This window comes from Phyllopteryx taeniolatus, chromosome 15, assembly GCF_024500385.1.
Source record: "Phyllopteryx taeniolatus isolate TA_2022b chromosome 15, UOR_Ptae_1.2, whole genome shotgun sequence".
Taxonomy (NCBI): domain Eukaryota; kingdom Metazoa; phylum Chordata; class Actinopteri; order Syngnathiformes; family Syngnathidae; genus Phyllopteryx; species Phyllopteryx taeniolatus.
This window is the reverse complement of record NC_084516.1, coordinates 22,274,028-22,296,102: the sequence shown is the minus strand read 5'-3', so window position 1 is coordinate 22,296,102 and position 22,075 is coordinate 22,274,028. Positions and strand designations below refer to the sequence as shown.

The 22,075-nt window shown below is 42.6% G+C and overlaps 2 protein-coding genes across 5 annotated transcripts in view; one reads left to right on the top strand and one right to left on the bottom strand.

Moving 5' to 3' along the window:
• The window catches only part of chd1 (chromodomain helicase DNA binding protein 1), a 48,555-nt gene extending 31,908 nt beyond the window's left edge, over positions 1-16,647 (top strand). For 3 of the 4 annotated variants that reach the window (XM_061798818.1, XM_061798819.1, XM_061798821.1), the window contains 21 exons: positions 1,418-1,570; positions 1,680-1,751; positions 1,871-2,020; positions 3,610-3,758; positions 3,848-3,944; positions 4,885-4,980; positions 5,052-5,222; positions 5,300-5,463; positions 5,545-5,586; positions 5,672-5,805; positions 5,888-6,026; positions 6,241-6,391; positions 7,241-7,363; positions 7,442-7,585; positions 7,672-7,959; positions 8,027-8,173; positions 10,019-10,197; positions 13,141-13,240; positions 13,326-13,377; positions 13,473-13,710; positions 15,259-16,647. In XM_061798818.1, coding sequence (XP_061654802.1) covers positions 1,418-1,570; positions 1,680-1,751; positions 1,871-2,020; positions 3,610-3,758; positions 3,848-3,944; positions 4,885-4,980; positions 5,052-5,222; positions 5,300-5,463; positions 5,545-5,586; positions 5,672-5,805; positions 5,888-6,026; positions 6,241-6,391; positions 7,241-7,363; positions 7,442-7,585; positions 7,672-7,959; positions 8,027-8,173; positions 10,019-10,197; positions 13,141-13,240; positions 13,326-13,377; positions 13,473-13,710; positions 15,259-15,541 — 3,072 coding nt within the window. In that variant the 3' untranslated portion in view covers positions 15,542-16,647. The remainder of the gene's footprint in view (positions 1-1,417; positions 1,571-1,679; positions 1,752-1,870; positions 2,021-3,609; positions 3,759-3,847; positions 3,945-4,884; positions 4,981-5,051; positions 5,223-5,299; positions 5,464-5,544; positions 5,587-5,671; positions 5,806-5,887; positions 6,027-6,240; positions 6,392-7,240; positions 7,364-7,441; positions 7,586-7,671; positions 7,960-8,026; positions 8,174-10,018; positions 10,198-13,140; positions 13,241-13,325; positions 13,378-13,472; positions 13,711-15,258) is intronic. The other variant, XM_061798820.1, reaches the window with a different exon arrangement.
• Positions 16,648-17,858: 1,211 nt separating this feature from the next.
• Positions 17,859-21,865, bottom strand: reep5 (receptor accessory protein 5). The gene is made up of 5 exons (XM_061798825.1): positions 21,659-21,865; positions 21,390-21,483; positions 19,593-19,731; positions 18,860-19,028; positions 17,859-18,083 (listed from the first exon to the last, which is right to left on the bottom strand). The coding sequence occupies exons 1-5, from the start codon at positions 21,774-21,776 to the stop codon at positions 18,034-18,036; spliced, it is 570 nt and encodes a 189-aa protein (XP_061654809.1). The 5' UTR covers positions 21,777-21,865; the 3' UTR covers positions 17,859-18,033.
• Positions 21,866-22,075: the final 210 nt, after the last annotated feature.

The window sequence follows — 22,075 nt, the reverse complement described above, 5'->3', positions numbered from 1 at the left end:
CACGGTCATAAATCGGTCATGGAGGGTAAGGACTGACTCACTGGGATTTACAATAATTAGCTTAAATAATATTTACAACAAAAAGTGAGAACTTTCAACTTTGTCTGGAGTCCGGACTGTGAGCTGGTTTAACGCGCTGCACGGCTGACGTCACGGAGTAAGTTCTTCTCCCCTCCCCCTTGTCAATCACCCACAGCTTTGCTGGTTAAACTTGTCACTGGCAGCGAATAGGTTTTCTCGTTCTTCACATCAAAATTACCACGGTGGGAGCAATAGTGTGTGTGTGTGTGTGCGAGCGCGTGCGTAAACGTGTGTGTCACGCTCACGTTTACGCGCGCACACACAGAGTTGCCTTCCTGTACCACAATCGGCATCTATCAGTTAAGAGACTTTGGAGAAGTGTACTGAGAATGGTGTGCTTGTTGTTTTTCCTGTCAAGTCTGCACTAAGTTGCTGCTTTAAAATGGCTTCAACTACACTAATATTTAAGTTACTGGTTCATGTTGATGACCTCTTTCTGTATTCTTGTGTGGCGTACATTACCAAGTAATGCGTGCGGTTAAGCTAATGCTTTTTTTGCACTGTGGATAAGTGAAAATCCTGCCGTTTGGATGCTGCTGAAAGTAACTAAAAAGTTATTTTTCTCACTTAGTTACTTTTGAAATCAAGTAATCAATAAAGTAACTAGGTTACTTTTAACCTCAAGTAATCAGTAAAGTAACTCAGTTACTTTTTCAAGGTAACTGCCAACACTGTCTGGATCTGATCAGATGTAATCAATGATTTCACTGCATGATGGTAAGATTACTTAAATAGTACATTACAATTGCAAAACGAGTAAAATGCGTCATGTTGAGCACAGTGGTTTTTTATAAGGCACGTATTGTGCATTTTGGGGATGAGGTTGTGCGCTTGATCTGAATACCAATCCAAATGCTTCAGTGTGTGTGGATTTAATTCAAAAAGTTAATCGAAAAATACAATTAATGAGCACTGAACACCAAGTGAAGCTGCTGGGATTTTTATTCAACAAAACATAACCATAAAGAAATGAATGATGGTTGTTGTTCAGTCATCAGTCGTATTTATAAAAAAAAAAAAAAAAAGTATGTAAACTCATACACAACTGTACATATATGCAGTCATATGTACCCCTGTCATATTAGAATGAAAGTGTACACCTTTCTCATAACCTCTAAGGTGGCGGTGGCATATTGGAATAAAAGTGTACAGCTTTTTCATAACCTCTAGATGGCGGCATACATTTATACAATGTGCAAGTTTTTTTCCCATTCTCTATACCTATATATAATGCACTATTGACTTTTGACAATTTTTGGGGGGGGAAATGTGCATTATACATGAGAAATTAAGGTAAGTAATAGGAGGGAATTGTCTTTTTATCTTTTCCTTTCAGCAACTTATCCGCAGCAGTGGGAAGCTGGTTTTATTGGACAAGTTGCTGGTTCGTCTGAAAGAGCGAGGCCACAGAGTTCTAATCTTCTCCCAGATGGTTCGGATGCTGGATATCCTTGCCGATTACCTGAGAAGCCGACAGTTCCTTTTTCAGGTGTCTTTTCAGCTCCGTAACCATCAGATATTTTTGTACACAGATCACCATGTATTTTGTTTGGGCTATTGTTTCTTGTTAATTGATTGGTCTTTGTTGATCCAATTAGAGATTAGATGGCTCCATAAAGGGCGAGATGAGGAAGCAGGCACTGGATCATTTTAATGCTGATGGCTCAGAGGCAAGTTTCGATCATACAATTGTATTTTAGGTAGCCTAATTGATCATTTGAGAAACATGGCTATCTCATACACTCTCATACACCCATATCCCCCCCCTCCCCCCACAATGTCTCCCCAGGATTTCTGTTTCCTGTTGTCCACACGTGCTGGTGGCCTTGGTATCAATCTGGCTTCAGCGGACACGGTCGTCATCTTTGACTCGGACTGGAACCCCCAAAATGATCTTCAAGCCCAGGCCAGAGCCCACAGGATTGGACAGAAGAGACAAGTAAGCAAAACAATACATTCGGGCTGGATGACAAATAGATTTAATCGATCAATCCGTTTTTGGGTCAGGGCATTTCCCCCGCCCCCTAAATCAATTACAGTTGTGCTCATAAGTTTGCATACCCTGGCAGAATTTTGGATTTCTAGGCCTTTTTTTCTGAGAATATGAATGATGACACAAAAACGTTTCTTTCACTCATGGTAAGTGCTTGGGTGAAGCCATTTATTATCAAACAACTTTGTTTACAAACAACTACACAAATGACCCTCATCAAAAGTTTACATACCCTTGAGATTTTGGCCTGATAACGTGCACACAAGTTGACACAAATGAGTTTGAATGCCTACTAAAGGTAACCATCCACACCTATGATCTGTCTGCTTGTAATCAGTGTGCGTATAAAGGTTCAGTGAGCTTCTGGGCTCCTGACAGGAGCCCTTGCACTGACATGTCTGGACTCTGAGTCATGGGGAAAGCAAAAGAATTGTCAAAAGATCTGCGGGAAAAGGTAATTGAACTGTATAAAACAGGAAAAGGGATATAAGAAGATATCCAAGGAACTGAGAATGCCAATCAGCAGTGTCAAACTCTAATTAGGAAGTGGAAAATGAGAGATTCTGTTGAAACCAAACCATGATCAGGTCGACCAACAAAACTTTTTGCCACAACTGCCAGGAAAATTGTTCGAGATGCAAAGAAAAACCCAATGGTGACTTAAGCTGAAATATAGAACTCTCTGGAAAAAAGTGGTGTGGATGTTTCAAGATGCACAATAAGGAGGCACTTGAAGAAAAATGGGCTGCATGGTCGAGTCGCAGGCCCGAACGTATCTTGAGGGTCTGCCGGGAACGTCTGCTAGAATCCCTTGTCAGAAGGAGCTTCAACTCTCACCTCCGACAGAACTCTGCTCATGTCCCGAACCCATTGGTGGACACCAACGGTGAGGGATGCAGTCAAGCTAAAGGAGTCCTATCGGGCCTTTTTGGCCTGTGGGACTTTAGGTAGCTTATGGGTACCGGCTGGCGAAGCGGAATGCAGCTTTGGTGGCCGCTGAAGCAAAAACTCAGGCATGGGAGGAGTTCGGTGAGGCTTCAGACGGCTTCGAGGAAATTCTAGTCCACCATCCGGTGTCTCAGGAAAGGGAAGCAGTGCACCATCAACACTGTGTATAGAGGGGATGGGGCGCTGCTGACCTCGACTCGGGATGTTGTGAGCCAGTGGGAAGAATACTTCGAAGACGTTCTCAATTCCACCGACACAATTTCTAGACTCAGCCGCTCAAGTTTTATCCTTTTCACATAATCACTTTTAATCAGATACTATAATTACAAGCATAACATAACCAGTGACATAATGTCGTATCAGCACAATATCCGCAAACTATAAATGGAATAGTGAACTTATTGTTAAATGAATTACCTGTCCGACTTGTAAACTGAGTATTATTATCTTGGTCTGTGTGTAAGAAGAAAGCAATGTTTGTTCAGGAATGTTTCGGGTAAATGTGGCATCAGACACTTGGTTGCCCCGGTAGGATTCACTATGGTTTTCTACAACTGACCATTTGTAATCATGTGTTCGTCTCTAAGGTAAACATCTATCGATTGGTGACAAAAGGTTCAGTGGAAGAGGAAATCATAGAAAGAGCAAAGAAGAAGATGGTGCTGGATCACCTTGTCATTCAAAGGATGGACACAACAGGAAAAACAGTCCTCCACACTGGCACAGCTCCCTCGAGGCAAGCCACACATTGTCCTTACCTTTCGAAGAATACCCTGCCACGTGGTACATCCAATTTTAATTCTCATTTCACTTTATTATTTGCAGTTCAGCACCATTCAACAAGGAAGAGTTGTCCGCAATCCTGAAATTTGGTGCTGAGGAGCTTTTCAAAGAGCCAGAGGGCGAAGAGCAGGAGCCCCAGGTAAAAAATAAATCAATAAAATACACAATGTACAGAGCCTTTCCAACAAATTTGAATATCATGGAAAAGTTTATTTGTTTCCACAGTTCCATTCAAAAAGTTAGACTTTCATAGATTATAGATTCAGGTCCCACAATTTCAAGTATTTATTTGTTTGTTTTTACATTATTTTGGCTCCCAGCGCATAAAACCCACGAAATCAGGAATTCAAAAACTTTGACTCCTGTGAAGAAGTCACTAGTCTCAGTTTTTGTGGAAAAAAAGGGAGAGAGAAATTCGGGTTACATTCAAAATATCTCAACCAGAATAATTTGAAATTGATGACGACCAAACCTACTTAACCCAGTCATAAAACATGATTCATAATTCCAAGTTGACAAAAAAAAAATAATAATAATAATAATTGTTTGTGAAGTTTAGAGCGTCTGCCTCACTGTTCTGAGGACCTGGGTTCAATCGCCGGCCCCGCCTGTGTGGAGTTTGCATGTTCTCCCCCGTGCCTGCGTGGGTTTTCTCCGGCCACTCCGGTTTCCTCCCACGTCCCAAAAACATGCGTGCTCGGTTAATTGACAACTCTAAATTGCCCGTAGGTGTGAATATGAGTGCGAATGGTTGTTTGTTTATATGTGCCCTGCGATTGGCTGGCAACCAGTTCAGGGTGTACCCCGCCCAATGATAGCTGGGATAGGCTCCAGCACGCCCGCGACCCTAGTGGGGAGAAGTGGCTCAGAAAATGGATGGATAAATCAATCAAGATATGGTACTTTCAAAACGATATGTTAATCTTTAACTTTCTATAATCTATATGTTTACCTTTTTGAATGGAATTATGGAAATAAATCAACTTTTCCATGATATGAAAATTTTTTGGAAAGGGTCTGTTGATTTACACTTTTTCGTCAAGGTATTGTCATATGTCATGATTTATCCTGTTGTGTAGGAAATGGATATTGATGAGATTCTCAAAAGAGCTGAGACCAGAGAGAATGATCCTGGACCTTCCACGGTGGGAGAAGAACTTCTGTCTCAATTCAAGGTGAAACACTACAAATTGATTTGCTTCAAGACGGCATCTGCTAAGTTGACGCGGTTCTGTGGCCTGTGCAGGTTGCAAACTTCACCATGATGGAGGAAGAGGAAATGGACTCCGAGCGTAGCCAGCGGAGTTGGGATGACATCATTCCTCAGGAGCAGAGGCGGAGGATGGAGGAGGAAGAGAGACAGAAGGAGCTCGAGGAAATCTACATGCTGCCGCGCATGAGGAATTGTGCCAAACAGGTAATCAGACAGTAAAACCTCACTACGAGAGACTTCTTGTTTTGAGTATACTACACTTCTCTTTGTTTATTTAACAGATGAGCTTTAATGTTAATGAGGGGAGAAGACAGAGCAGGAGCAGGAGATACTCAGGGTCCGACAGTGACTCCCACTCAGATCGAAAGAGGCCCAAGAAACGAGGTCGGCCTCGGACCATTCCACGGGAAAATATCAAGGGTTTCAGTGACGCCGAGATCCGGAGGTGACTGACGAGATCTTTTTCCATTTTAATTTTATAGCCTATTTACACATGCCTGTTTACAGTTATTTAACTACTTATCAGGTTTGTCAAAAGTTACAAGAAATTTGGGGGACCATTGGAACGGTAAGTGAAATATATTGTTGTTTTTTTTTTGCCACAAAATGCAGATCAGACTTCTGAGCATTTCCTTGCCACTATCTTGACTCAGGTTGGATGCTATTGCTCGTGATGCCGAACTTGTGGATAAGTCTGAACACGACCTGAAACGCTTGGCTGAAACGGTTCACAACGGTTGTGTGAGAACGTTACGAGAGAACCCCTGTGGACCAGAAAAAAGTTCTGGTAACTAAAGAAATCTTTGTGATGAAGGAAACATTGACATTGAGAATTGCCGCTAATTTGTCGGCGCTTTTATTTGAACTAGGAGGCAGAAGAGGGAAGGTAAAAGGGCCCACCTTCAGGATCTCTGGTGTTCAAGTCAACGCTAAGCTCGTTATTTCGCATGAGGAAGAGCTAGCTCCGCTTCACAAGGCAATCCCTGCAGATCCCGAGGAGAGAAAAAGGTTGGTGAAAACACTCGAATAGTGGGATTTTAAATGAACGTAAAATGTTCAGGTTGTACACATGAACCAAGTCATTGCGTACACTTCAATAAAAAGTGTCAATTATAATAATGCCCAGTTGGTGTACCATCTAAAAGGAGAATGATCCATTTGGTTTTGCACTGTTCGAGTTGCCCAATTTGACTGTTTCCGCATGCGTGTTTGTTGTTCATAGGTATATGATTCCATGCCACTCGAAGGCAGCGCACTTTGACCTTGAGTGGGGGAAAGAGGATGACTCCAGCCTGCTAATAGGAATCTACGAGTACGGTTACGGCAGCTGGGAGATGATCAAAATGGACCCAGACCTCAATCTCACACACAAGGTGAGTTCAAGCAAGCATTTTGAACTTTAGTGATCTTCAGAGATCACACAACATGTCATCCTTAATTTTGTGATATTGCACAATATACGAGCACAACGACGTATATATCAATGTAAAGGATGTGGATTAAACCACTTTTTTCTTTCCTTTTTCTGTTTAATAGTTCAATCAATGCAGCGCTCTGTTAATACTAGGGATGGGCAAGTACTGATACCGGGTGTCGGTATTGGGCCAATATTTCAAGGTTTCGGGTACTCGTGAAGACTGCCAATAGCACACATCGATACCTGAGGGAATCAAATCTTATCAAGTCTTCAAGAGTTATTCTTAGAATTAGAATTCATTGTTCTTAAAAAGGATGTACTTGGATTATTATTCTCTATCCTTATGTCAGTGGCATAAAAAACATCAGCGATACTGTCATTTGTCGTGATAGTTTTTGGGGAACTATTTGTGACAGACCTAAGCACATATATTAGGAGAGCTCCAGTCATAATTAACATTCTCGACGTACCTCATTAGTTTCACCCAAAAAATGGAGGTTAAACCATTATTATGCTTGAGGTTCATCTTACCTCACTAACGCTCATTTCAGCCGTCATCAACGCAAGTCAAGGCAGTAACGTGACCTTTGGGAGCAATGGCGATGGCTTAACATAATTAAGGAGCTTGAAGATTGAAGGGTTCAGAATCAATCCGTTTCAAAAACGTTTTTGAAAATTCTAAACAAATTGAAGGTCGATCAGCATGGCAGAATGGCTCGTGTTCACCAATACATATTTGGACCCTTTTCTCTCTCGCTAAAATGTCATATTCTTTCTTTTCAAATGTCAAAATTGTCTGTTCCAGCTCCTACCAGATGACCCTGATAAGAAACCCCAGGCCAAACAGCTACAGACCAGAGCAGACTACCTCATCAAGCTACTGAGCAAGGACCTTGCCAAAAGAGAAGCTCAGAAACAAGCAGGGACAGTACGTCTGACCTTGAAGCTTTGTCGTCATTCATTCATTGGTTCATTCATTGGATGAAACGCGCTTTTGCATTTGCAGGCCAGTTCTCGAAAGAGGAAGCCAAGAAGCAAAAAGAGAGAAACTCTGAAGCCAACTCCGATAGACGAGACGATTAAGAGCGCATCGTCAGATCCTCCATCGGACAAAAGAACTGATGATGAGGATGAAATAGAGGAAGAAAAGGTACATTGAATATTCCTGTTTATGTTTGACTGCTTGTCGCCAAAAAGGAAGTGTTTGAGTTAATGTGGGGCCGTGAACCGTTTCAGGAGGAGGTGCCAGTGAAGGCTACGAGCAGACGAAGCAGAACAGACAGAGAGACAGCGAAGGAAGAGAATCAGGAGGAGGAGGAGGACGACGAGGAAGAGGAGGAGGAGGCTCAACAGGACGATGGCTCTTCATCTGGTGAGAGGGAGTATAAAGAGGAGATGAAGAAAGAATGCAAAAAGGAGAAGAAGGAAGACAGTTGGGACAGTAAAGAAACAAAGGAGCCAAAAGAGAAAAAAGAAGTAAAGCCTTTGGAAGCAATCCAGAAACAAGAGGACAACGTGGACAAGGTGAGCCCACTTTAAAAATGTTTTTACGATGAATGGACCTTGCAGGTGTGAAGGTAAAAGTTGTTAGTCTTCTTTCCAACAGACTGAAAGCAAAACCGAGCTCAGAGAACGGACAAAGAAAGCATCTGATGTGCCAGTCCATATAACAGCAAGTGGAGAGAATATTCCAGTGTCTGAGGAGTCTGAAGAATTAGACCAGAAAACCTTTAGTGTGGTATGTTCAAACGTTCAGAAAGCTGGACATGATGGTTTTAAAGTGTTGTTTGTTTCAACGTGATGGGATGGATAGGTCCTTTTCATATAATATCATCAATAAACGGCAAATGCGGTTTTATTTTGATTCGGTAACTCATTTTATGTCGCCTTGATTTTATATGGGTAAATGTCTCCCGTGTTGTAACAGCCGCGCTTGCAGTCATATTTGAACAAAATTATTCAAGATTTAACATTTTAGGCAATCGTACTCAAGGCGACGTTATTCACGGAGCAAATGGCGGTGGGCCGTTGAAATGCAGCGCGTCTGGAAAGTTTTCACAGCGCTTCACTTTTTTCACATTTTGGGACAGTTCATTCTTTTTCTTCCAGATTCTACACACAACACCCCATAATGACGAAAATCTTTGACATTTTTGCAAATGTATTAAAAATAAACCCAATGAATCGTGGAGCAAAGTATTCGCAGCCTTTAGCACGAAGCTCAAAATTGAGCTCAGGTGCATCATGTTTCCACTGATCATCCTTGAGAGATTCCGACAGCTTAATTGGAGTCCACCTGTGGTAAATTCAGTTGATTGGACATGATTTGGAAAGGCAAACACCTTTCTACATAAGGTGCCACAGGTGACAGTGCATGTCAGAGCACAAACCAAGCATGTGGTCAAAGGAATTGTCTGTAGACCTCTGAGACAGGATTGTCTCGAGGCACAAATCTGGGGAAGGGTAGAGAAGAATTTCTGCCGCTTTGAAGGTTCCAATTAGCACAGTGGCCTCAATCGTCCGTAAATGGAAGAAGTTCTTCCTAGAGCTGGCCACCTGTCTGAACTCAGCAATCGGGGGAGAAGGGCCTTATTCAGGGAGGAGACCAAGAACCCGATGGTCACTCTTGTCAGATTTCCAGCGGGGAGCCTTCCAGAAGGACAACCATCTCTGCAGTACTCCGCCAATCAGGCCTGTATGGTAGAGTGACCAGACGGAAGCCACTCCTTAGTAAAAGGCACATGCCATCCTACCTGGAGTTTGCCAAAAGGCACCTGAACGACTCTCAGACCATGAGAGAGAAACTTCTCTGGTCTGATGAGACAAAGTCTGAACTCTTTGGCGTGAATGCCAGGCGTCATGTTTGGAGGAAACCAGGCACCGCTCCTCACCTGGTTGCTGGTTGCAATCGAAGGAGCTCTGAATACTTTCCGTACCCACTGGACATAGTGTACGGTGTGCACAAAATAAGGCACAAGATAAAGCACTGTTGGAATGTCAGTGCCAAGGAAATATTTTGAATTGCATTGCCTTGATTTTAGTGAGGTCAACAGAGTCATAGCCATGAATGCAATTGTACTAATTTCTTCAAGGGTCGCAAATAATACAGTATCAAGACGCTAAATAGGGAATAATCACTAAAAGTTAACAAATCGTGAATATACGGGGCCAGTACGGCTTTTGACAGGGCCACCGCAACTTGGTTAATCTTTCGGGCCACCACTCAAAACGTGTTCATGTCGGACCCGGCTTCATTATTCGCTAGCAAGACATCATTTAAAATCAAATGGTTGCCTCTAGTGGAGAAGACTGTGTGGAAGTATTTTTTTCTTCATTTCAGAGACCGTACGGGAAATACTTTTTGGCATTAAAAGATTGAAAAATATTAAGAATAGAGATTTTTTCTGGGAATTATGATGGATAACAATTAGTAATTCAAATCCTTATCAGTAAAATGTATTGATTTTCTAAAGGAAATTCAGTGAGCCATATCGTTAGCATTATTGATAAAATGATATGAAAATGACAATGTGATCCAATCAACTCATGTTTGAAACCGAATCAATAGTTTTGAATTTTGCAGTGTAAAGAAAGAATGCGGCCCGTGAAAGCAGCCCTGAAGCAGCTGGACCGGCCGGAGAAGGGACTTTCTGAGCGGGAGCAGCTCGAGCATACCAGGCAATGTCTCATCAAGATTGGAGACCACATCACTGAGTGTCTGAAGGAATATTCCAATCCTGACCTCATCAAGCAGTGGAGAAAGTAAGCATGCTTTTTTTGGCTCTTCTTTGTAACAAAGTCCTCAGGAAGTTTGGGAAGCAGTCCTGCCAGAGACTGAATCAAAATCATCATTATCATTATTAGTTCAATAAGTTTATTCTATACAGTGGTATCTTGAGAGTCGCCATTCGGACGATTTTTTTATTTTTTTATTTGTTTTTTTTTTTTGCTTTGACTTGCAAACTTGTTAACTTGAGATACGAGCGCTGTATGGTGGCGTTGTACTCGTCTCACTTCACAAAAGCAAACCGTGACCAAGAGGCATGAAGCTGTTTAATGCCACTCCCAGTTGAAGTTCACTGTCAAATGCAACAAACTAGGTGTGTGTCAAAAACGTATACATTAAAAAAAAAAAAAAAACACACATAGCTTAGCCTTTTGTCCACTATGCTAATGCTAAAACATAAAGGGAAACCTATACACAATCCCCTCCAAAAGTATTGGAACGGCATGGTCAATTCCTTTGTTTTTGTTGTATACTGAAGACATTTGGGTTTTTCTGATCAAATGATTAACATGAGACAAAAGTTCACAATTCCAGCTTTTTTTTCATGGTATTTACATTTAGATGTGTTAAAGGTCAGAGGGCAAAGATGTTAAAGTTTTTCTTTTAACTCTGGAACCCCTTTGCAAACCACATCAGCCATTTCGGAGTGATTATATAGCAGATATACAGCCTTTAAATCCATAAATATGATGCAGAATGCACCTTCTGCTTTTTGCATCCAGCGCCTTCCGGTCTTCGGCTCTATGACGTCACACGAGCCAAGCAGCCTGTTCATTTGACGTCGTGTGCTATTGTTCCTTGCTTGTTGTTCCCGTCCTTGTATATTTGTTGTCGCATGACTTAGCGATGTCACGCTGGTTGATTGTGTGGCATTTGGTGGTACAAATGGTTCAGGCAGTGGCAAGAGTGTGTAGTGTGTAGCGCGTTGTGTTTCTCAATTGCAACGTCACTTCTGCTAGTCCTTGTGGTGGATAGAGTAACCACACCCCCGGTGTCTTGAGCTTCGGCTATGTTTGGGGAGGGCTCAGTATGCGTCATAAAAATCACATTTTTAGCTAAACTATAGTTGAAAACTTGCTGGAAGTTACGTGCATGTATTACATATCATATAAACAATGCAAATATGAATTTTAACTGACTGCAACACCTTCCAAAAAAGGGTCATGTTGACCACTGTGTTACATCACCTTTTCTTTTAACATTCAATAAACGTTTGGGAACTGAGGACACTAATTGTTAAAGCTTTGTAGGTAGAATTCTTTCCCATTCTTGCTTGATGTACAGCTTCAGCCGTTCAACAGTCCGGGGTCTCCGTTGTCGTATTTTACGATTCATAATGCGCCACACATTTTCAAGGGGAGACAGGTCTGGACTGCAGGCAGGCCAGTCTAGTACACGCACTCTTTTACTACGAAGCCACGCTGTTGTAACACATGCAGAATGTGGTTTGGCATTGTCTTGGTGAAATAAGCAGGGGCGTCCATGAAAAAGACGTTGCTTGGATGGCAGCATATGTTTCTCCAAAACCTGTATGTACCTGTCAGCATTAATGGTGCCTTGACAGATGTGTAAGTTACCCATGCCATTGGCACTAACACAGCCCCATACCATCGCAGATGCTGGCTTTTGAACTTTGCATCCCTAACAGTCCGGATGGTTCTTTTCCTCTTTGGCCCGGAGGACACGACGTCCACAATTTCCCAAAACAATTTGAAATGTGGACTCGTCGGACCACAGAACACTTTTTCACTTTGCATCAGTCCATCTCAGATGAGCTCGGGCCCAGAGAAGCCGGCTCCGTTTCTGGGTGTTGTTGATAAATGGCTTTTGCTTTGCATAGTAGAGTTTCAAGTTGCACTTACGGATGTAGCGCCGAGCTGTATTTACTGACATTGGTTTTCTGAAGTGTTCCAGAGCCCATGTGGTGATATCCTTTCCACATTGATGTCGGTTTTTGATGCAGTGCTGTCTGAGGGGTCGAAGGTCACGGGCGTTCAATGTTGGTTTTCGGCCTTGCCACTTACATGCAGTGACTTCTCCAGATTTTCTGAACCTTTTGTTGATATTAAGGATCGCAGATGATGAAATCCCTCAATTCCTTGCAATTGTACATTGAGCAACATTGTCCTTAAACTGTTTTGCCTATTTTCTCCCGCACTTGTTCACAAAGTGGTGAACCTCGCTCCATCTTTGCTTGAGGCCAATCACGGCGCCCACCTGTTCCCGATGAGCCTGTTCACCTGTGGGATGTTCCAAACACGCGTTTGATGAGCATCCCTCAACTTTCTCACTCTTTTTGCAACCTGTCCCAGCATTTGACGTGTTGCAGCCATCAAATTCTAAGTTAATGATTATTTGCTATATGTATGTATGTGTATGTATGTATGTGTATGTATACGGTGATCCCTTGTTGTTCGCAGTTAGCACACGTTTGGCTTCTGTATTGAAGCGGTTTTGCGGACGTTTGCTTCCTCTTTCTTGATGTACCGCACTGCAGATTCATTCACGCCATAATGGCGGATGCAGCTTGTTTTAATGTTATACTTTTTGTGGAGCTATTTTAGCATCTCAACACCAGGTTAGGATCGATTCTGATCACAATTCTGCGTTTTGACAAGCTGCCTCTTAACAAAGAGTATGTTCGGCCTTCTATTTTGAAGGCCAATCAGAATACAATTTGCTGCTATTGTTCTCGAATGGAAAAGATGTTATATAACCCTTAAAAAAAAAAAGCTTTTGTTGACCACATTGACTACCGTACTGTACATCAGGAAAAGACGTCTACCGCATAAAAATGACGAATGAGGGTCACTTGAAATGCGTTACCACTGTTATCCATTGCGAATGTGACTCCAGTATAATCTGGGCCCTCGACACCCCCCTCGTATTTTGCAGTTGATCATGTTTGTCTTTGACAGAAACCTGTGGATATTTGTCTCTAAATTCACTGAATTTGATGCCAGGAAATTGCACAAATTATATAAGCACGCCATCAAGAAAAGACAAGAGAACGCTCAGGTACGTGCCCTGCCAGTATTCCTGCATTGTTGGAAAAGCAAACCTTTTCTATCAATCCAATGATGGTGTATTTGTTTATGAACAGGCAATGGAGCAGAACACTAGGAGTACAAACACGACGGGTTTTAAACATGCAGGTACACTCTGAAAAAGAATTTTGCTGTGCATCCGGCGTGAGATTAGCGAGTCACTGCTCTACTCCAGACTGATAACGCTTTGCTTTTTGTGGCAGATATTGAACGGTTGAGGGACAACTCTCACCAGGACGACAGCAGCAGGGACAGTTATAGCTCAGACAGGCATCAGGCCCCGGCTCGTTACCGTGACAGCAGCAAGGAGAGACACAGCTCGGAGCCCCACAAGAAGACGGCGGCAGATTCCCGAAAAAGGCCCTACTCCTCATTCAGCAACGGCAAAGACCACAGAGACCACTACCGTCCGGACAGCAGGGATCGAGACAGACAGGACAGGTGAGCGGGCCCACATGTCATCCATCCTACTTGATTGGAAATGATTTGGACACTAGAAGCAACCTTGCACCTGGCATTTTCTTTGTAATCAATTTGTTTTTGCCTTTTCGCATAGTGTAGATCGAAAATGTTTGCAAGCCTCAATCATTTGGGTTGAGTTTCAGGTGTGCGCCTAATGGGGTCGGAATTTGATAAAGACCAGGTCTTAAATTCAAATTGATTCGAGGCGGCCTCGAAATAAAAGTCTTCAATTTGACTTGCATAACCTGTCAGCTGCCATGTTTTTCACCGGGTGTCCCGCAAGTCAAATGAGGTGAAAATTCTGATACGACGACACCGATGTAAGGGTGCGCAGTGTACATTTGGGCTTAACTGAGCAATCACGATAATTGTTCTGGATGACATCATCGTATCGGTCTCAGTTAAGCAATAACGTACGTACGTTACTCCCTGCTTGGCCAGTTCAGAAAGGATTGTCGGGAATGCTCGCTTGTGCTGCATTAGCCTAGCCAGCTACAGGACAAGCTGTGGCTAGATAGCTAGCGGCTAAACACTGGCCTGAACCTCTCACGGTGCCGAACTGTTGCAAGGGGAGGCCAAGAGAGCGGACAATGAGGAACAGTTCTGAGAGAGGTTTGTTTGTTTTTTAAGGGACACATTGCACATGGGAGGCGGGGGGTGACAGTCAAAATATTGGAATGTATACAAAAAAGGTCAATTCCTTTGGTTTTGTTGTATACTGAAGACATTTGTGTTTCAGATGAAGATATGAATATGAGACAAAAGTTGAGAATTCCAGCTTTTATTTCACGGTATTTACATCGAGATGTGTTCAACAACTGAGGACAGAGCACCTTTTTGTTTGAAGCCACCCACATTTCAAATGAGCAAAATTAGTGGAACCGACATGAAAGGAACTTAAAGTGAATCACATTTAATATTTGTTGGCATAACCCTTACTTGCAATAACCGCATCAAGCCAGCGACCCATTGACTTGACCAGACTGTTGCAGTCTTCATTTGAAATGCTTTTCCAGGCCTTTAGTGCAGGCTCTTCCAGTTCTCCCTTCAGCCTCCTCTTCAGGAGGTAAAATGCATGCTCTATTGGGTTGATCGACTTGGCCAGTCTCGAAAACCTTCCACTTTTTCTCCCTGATGAAGTCCTTTGTTGTGTTGGCAGTGTGAAGCTTCTCCCGGTTAGTTCGGATGCATTTTTCTGTAAATTGCCAGACAAAATGGTTTTGTCGACTTCAGAATTCATACTGCTCCTACCATCACGGGTTACATGCTCAATAAAGACTCGTGACCCCGTTCCAGAAGCAGCCATGACATTACCTCCACCATGCTTCACAGATGAGCTGGTGTGTTTTGGATCATAAACAGATACTTTCTTTCTCCATACTTTGGCCTTTCCATCACTTTGGTGTAGAGGTTAATCTTGGTCTCAGCAGTCCATAAAACTTGGTCCAAAACATTTGTGAGTTTTTCTGCACTGTAGCAACAATCTCACTTGCTTCCCACTAAGACAAATTTCTCTTTGTGTTGCAGACATTACAGCGATGCGAAGCAAAGGAAGCTGGAGGATTTGCGCTCCAGTAGAGACCACCGGCTGGACCTGAAGGATCTCTCTCACTCAGACCAGCGTTCGTCTTACCGGTACCACTCGGACTGGCAGGCGGAGCAGAGGGCCTCAGCCAGCGGGCCCCGCTCCCCCCGAGACCAGCGCTCACCTTACGAGTCACGCTCTCCGCTGGGTCACTGCTCTCCTTTTGACTATTCCTCCGACCACAAGAGCACACCGGAGCAGATCTGGACCAGCCGTAAGACATAACAGGAGCTGCCCGGGCCTGCTAGTAGCGGCCACAAACTCGCTAACACAGCCCATGCCTTACAGGGAAGCTGTAAAAAGCACTGTGCCATGACTGGAGATGAACGCTAAGCAGCGCCTCCAACCAGGCACCGAGGGGGGGAGGGGGGGGGGGGAAAAAAGAAAAAAAAAGCAAGAAATCATAGCATATTTTTGTATTTAAGAGTTAAATGCTGCTCGCAGCACACTTTTTGTTATTTTTATAAAGATTCTTTTTTTAACCTCTGGACAGAATAGACCCTGAGTGCTGCCTCGTACTCCCACCAACCCGTGACACTGGATCCTGTGTTTTGACTGTTGTTCATGTCTGTCTGTCTGTCTGTCTGTCTTGATCATGTTCCATGTGATTATCTACCTTATTTAATTAAGTCAGTTGAACAGTCAGCTGTCATGTTACTAGCTGATGTTAAAGTCCAGTCTGGGTTCAGACTCACCGCCTGATGTGTACCTCATTTACATAATTTCTCATTTGTTTGTGTGAGAATTATTTAAGAACAGATTTTAGCTGTAAAAAAAAAAAAAAACAACAAAAAAAAAAAACCAACTGCATTTGCTTTCTACATTTTGAGCAATTTCTCCCCTTCCGTAATGTTGTTGTAAATTTGTGTAAAATATAGTAAATCGGTGGTCTCTTTCCTCAGGCTTTTTGGATTGATTAAAATTTTACTTTTTCTTCTAAACTCAGGCTTTTTTGTTCTGCAAGTGAGTTTCTGTATTATAGTTCTTTCATGAAAATGCTTTCAGAATGTAACTTTTGGTAAAGGGAAAGTTCTGGCTGAGTTTGGTTCTCGTGCGTCTCTTGTTGAAATCAGTCGAAAAAGACCTGCTTCGATACTCTCCCACAACTGTTAATTCTTTTATTTTTTATGTAGGCAATAATAATGTCAATGTTCTATGCAGCCAAGTATATTTGTGGTGAGCCACCCAACTGAATGAAGTCACTGTTATGGTTCACACTTGTACATAACTTCCCTCTATATTTCAAGAATCAAGTTACACTGAGAGTGCATGGATTTTTATGAACTGTTTTTATATAGTTGTTTATGAAGCCATTAAAATCAATCACTGTACTCTCTTGACCAGTGCTTAATGTTTGTCAATCTCAAACCATACAATGCTGTGGAATTGGATATCAATTTAATGCCAACAGTCTGCTCTCATCGCTTCGCACTGTTTTTGTCCTCCAGCTCAAATTGCGCAAGTCACTCACTACAAGCAGATAGAACGTGGAAACACCACCATCTATTGGTAAAACTACAGTACTACAACAGTATTATGCTTCAATGAAAGGGGCATAAGGAGAGAAAACAGGTTGCCAGTGATTCTGAGGTGCGTCGCGCATAGCTAGTTTGCTTTTTGCTTGCTTCGTGGCATTTCCTAAAAAGAAAAACTCGTGATGTTGCATTTCCCCAAAAAGAAATCATCAGTGGCGAGATTTGATCATTTTTGCACATGCAGTTAGTTCTGTTCAAAAATATTATATTTGAATATACATGTTCTTTATAGTTACTAATTTCTGTGAAAGTGGCTCGTGACTTAGCAACAATAGAAAAATATGGCACAACAGTTGATTGTGTAATTTTTTTTTTTTTTTCTTCCCCCCCCTCCAGTTGCCAATCGCTCCCTTGCTGCAAGTTTTGTTCTTTATCAAATTCAGCTCCAAATCCAATGATTTGACTTTGTGAGACCAAACGCCGATCTCCTCGGCCTGTATCCACCGAAGGTAACTGCGGCGTGGCCCTTGTCTGTGGAAAGGTCATTCTTGGCCTTAAAACCATTTATTCGGAATAGGACTAGTCAAGGAAGACTGTCTTCAATGGCAATCTATTGAGACAGGGACTCTTGAAGGTCGAAGCAGAAAAGGACTTTTAAAAACAAAGTAACAAAAGATTTTTGTTCTGGACGAGAAGCGTCTACAAGTGAAGCTTAATTAAAACGTCGTTTTCATTTGAGCTAAAATGAGAACATTGTGTTTTACATATTTGATAATTGTAATAAAAATGTTTTAAAAACTGAACGGAAGATTCATTTTTTTTCCCCACACCACTTCCAAGATTAATAAGTAGCCTATTGAATAAGTGCAATGATAAATATGCTAATGGCCAAATACTCAAAGGAGATTGCAGCCTCAAATCCAAGAGGTGCAATATGGTTTTCATCAAGAGGAGCAAGCGAAAGTGTCTCTCATGCAAAACCCAAAATATTAGCCACGGCTCCCATATAACGATTGTGGATATCATATTGGTCAAGTGGTCCTCTTACGGCAGAAAACACTCAAGCATTCCAGTTAGATGTTTATTCGGTTCATTCAGTGGATCAGGGCCAATGTACGGTCACCTGTCAAACAAGTAAACTGACCAGGGAAATAGCTTTGACATTACATTTCAGACAGATAATCCATTAAATACAACAAGGCAACATTATTTTCGTCGGAACAGCTGCAGAGGCGGTCCTGATTAGGTGCTCTTCTTCTCCTCAAACATGATGTTCGCTGTTGCTCTTTTGGCTGCGGGGGAGAGCGCGCACACAACACAAACACGTTTTCGTGATATCAAAAAAAACAATGAGACCAAGATGAACATTTTCAAACTGTTGTCCACCATTAACATAACCTACAAACTGTAAAACTCAATTGGCAAAAAAAAAATGTAAATCTTTTCAAGAGGCTAAATAAAGATAAGGCTTTGTTTGCACGATTTTCCAGTAGAAACCGCAGCCATGGACAAAACGGGACAGTCATGAGACAACACCAGGGGGGCGGTATGGGCAAACGTGACAGGCTGTGGATGCCTGGCCAGAGTTTTACACTGCCAAAACATTTGCTAAAAAGCCCAAAAGGACACTAATTGTTGGAGCTTTGCAGGTGGAAGTTTTTCCCCATTCTTGTTTGATGAACAACTTCAGTTGCTCAACAGCCCGGGGTCTCAGTTTTCATATTTTGCGCTTCATTATTTGCCACACATTATCGAAGAAAGGCAGGTCTTGTTGTTGGCAGGCCAGTCTCGTACTCGCACACTTTTACAACGAAGCCGCACTGTTATAACACATGCAAGAATGTGGCTGGGTATTGTCTTGCTGAAATAAACGGGCATGTCCCTGAAAATGAGGTTGCTTGGATGGCAGCATATGTTGATCCAAAACCTGCATGTACCTATCAGACTTAATGGTGTTTTCAAAGATGTGCAAGTTACCCATAACATGGGCACTAACACCACCACCATACTTGCTGGCTTTTGAACTTCCCTTTTGGGGAATGTTCCAAACAGTTTTTCATGTACTCACCCTCATCTTTGAACTTGTCAGCAGCTTCTGATGCCTTATCCTTTATGTTCTTGACGGCGTCATCAATCTTGGCTTCATTCTTGAGGAAAAACGGGCGGATGATGCGATTGTAAATCTGGACCGAGCCGTTGGAAGGAGTTGGAGCCATGCACCAGACCAGGAAGGCACACTGGCAAAGAAAACAAGTACAAGTGACGTCCACATACGAGGGGCGTAATGATTCGTGGTTGGCAATTCAATTCGAGGACGATATCGGTTCATTTAGAATGATACCATCCAAAACGATTCAGTGGCTGCAACTCGATTGGCTAACTTTTTAGCCAAAAATTCAACCGGCGTGACTGTGGAATAAAGCCACAAACTGGAACGTGCAGGTCAAATTTTGTTTACTGGCCAAAAGACGGCACGTGCCTCCCATGTCTATGTGGCGGCCATGTTGAATGTGGCGCATTGACGCGGCGGCCATGTGATGCCGGTTATATCAAGAGAGAGACATGACTGCGGCGTTAACTCTGATTGATTAAGGTCGAGCAGGGCGTGTCTTCGGCATGGGCCCTTTTTTCCATGATTTTGGAGCCTCGTTTTACATACTTGGTGATTGTTTTTTTTCTATTCATCCCACACTATATTCTTTTCTATGGTATGTCAAATGTGGAAGACATTTTATTTCAGGGCCTTTAACACCCGAGGACCCCATAAGACCAGTAACACCGACAAACTACAGCCAGATTACCTTTCCAATGTAGTAAAATGGGAACCAGGAGAGGAAGATGTCTGCAAAGAACTCAGCCACACTGAAGAGTCCATACACCACCCAGTAAGTCAGCCATTTTGTATCATCTTCTTTGGTCGCACTTTCTATGGCCTTGATGCTGCAGAGAACACATACGAACATGAGGACCGTGTAGGTTTACCATTAAAAATAGCAATAAGAGTGCCGAGACATGATTGTAAACTGACAACTGAGGTGTCATGTGTCAGATGGAGTGTATATCAACGCGTGTCTTAATGTGGACCAAACTCTGACACCGGTCGTACAGGGGGTTCGGTACCCCAGGAAAACAGGGAAACGAGCAAAGCCGAAGCTGAGTTTCCGCGGGAACAAGGCGAGGTGGCCCGAGGTGGAAGACCAACTCGGGCAATGGATTCACGAGCAAAGAACAGCCGGGAGAAGCGTCTCTACAGTCACCATTCGACTGAGGACATTGCTGAACAACCCGCCCGGCAACGAGACCGACTCCGACAATGACGAGAGGGAACCCGGCGTGTTTGATGGAGAACTTGCCCGGCTGTTCACTTCGGATACAGAAGATGAGGACTTTGATGGATTTGTGGATGAGGATTGATCAAATAATACCGTGAGTACATTGTTAAATACAACCGAAAGTCAGTTTTGCTCCCGCTGCCTTTTGAAAAACATTGTGTAACGCAAGACTAAGCTGTCGCTGTTCCATTTGGAAATATCCTCGGAGCTCGGAAGAAAACGGCCCCCTTTCACCAGATACCGATCAGCTGGAAATGACGTGATTGGATCTGGACAATTCTAATTTATAACTTCATAGAAATAATACGATTCCAGTATAACTTGCTGCATTGAACACAGGAATCCCATGAGGTGTATTAGAGAAAATAACCTGTTTTCAGTCATTATTACACTGATGGCAGCCCAACACTTTTCTTTTCCCTGTGCAAATAAATCCGAGCTCTTTGAGACGCGCAAGCATTTATTACATCATGATCACAAGATGATCTGGAGGAAGACAAGGGGGCTCTCACAACGGTTTTTGCGCGTTTTCCTTTCTCGAGCCCCTGACACCAATAGCATTCTACAGAATCATCTTTTCTCCGTCTGATTTCGACGAGCGCCTGTTGAGAGTCCTCAACTTGCGTGCGAGTAATACGAGCCGGAGTAGACCTTTAAATTATGGGTTTGCATACTAGTGTATACTTTACAATTGTAACGCTGAAAACCACGCTCCTTATTTATATTTGATATACCCTACACACAAGGGTGCTTTTGGTTGTGTTTTTTTGCTGCAGACTTGGCCAAAGCAAATGAAGTATCTTGAAAAGGAAACTTCTGGACCAAGTGGAAAAACGGTTGCTCATTTTGATAAATAATCATTCAAAAAAAAAAAACAGCGAGTAAGAGATCGCATTTCCGTTTGCGTGAAGGTGAGGCTGAACCAATTTACATTATTTCTTATGAGACAATTATGTTCAACATACAAACTTCAACTTAATTAGCGGACACTTAAACATGCAGAAAACGGCCACCAAAATACTGTTATGTCCGTTTGATTACCAGTTTATTACTTGTCAAAACCCATCCACAGTATTACAAAAAAAAAATAACAAATGCTCGGTGCAATTGTACAATTTGAGAAGTGATATTTGACACAGAGCAAACCGCATTCAATATATTATTGTGCAAATGTCTTAAGGTTCAACCACGTCGAAAATCAAGTTCAGCATTGCTCTTTGCTTGCATTGTGCTCCTGTCAATATTGTCCCCGGCGGGTCCACTTACGAGATGTAGGCGGGGTAAAGAAAGCCGATGAGGTTACACAGCAAGGAGGCTCCGTAGCCAATCACCAAGTACACAGCCACGATGCCGACGATAGCTGCGACGAAACAAATATAATCATGAGGATTTTTATTAAAAAAAAATATTTAAATGTAAAAATGTATACTTTCAATATCTTTATTTAGGAATATGCCTTCAACATATGCCAGTATTCCTCTTCGCTTTTTTTTTTTTTTTTTTTTGGTTTTTTTCATCCCTCCGTCGACACTCACCGAGAGCGATATACGTCCTGCTCACCCCGGTCTTTGCTTCGACTTTAGCGAGGACGTCAGTCGCGAGGTTCTTCTCGTGGAGGAACTTGTCAAATCTTCCTTTGAGTGCCTGCGCCATGGTTGCTCTCGCCTTGCCGAACGAGGACGAATTCGGAAGTTGCTCGATGGCAAACTGCGACACTCCTGAAACTGGACACTCCCGTTAGTTTCAAAGCATCAAGGTAGGGAGGACGTTAACGAGCACTTCCGGTAAGTTTCTTCAAAATAAAAATTGACATTTGTTCAGTGGACAGTATTTCTTTTGTGACTTCATACTGACCATAAGTCAATGGTGCTGTTCTTTGAAACGTTCGAATTGAATGCGACCGCGTATCAAATTGTGGCCGAGTAAATATAACAATATAAGCAATGTATTAG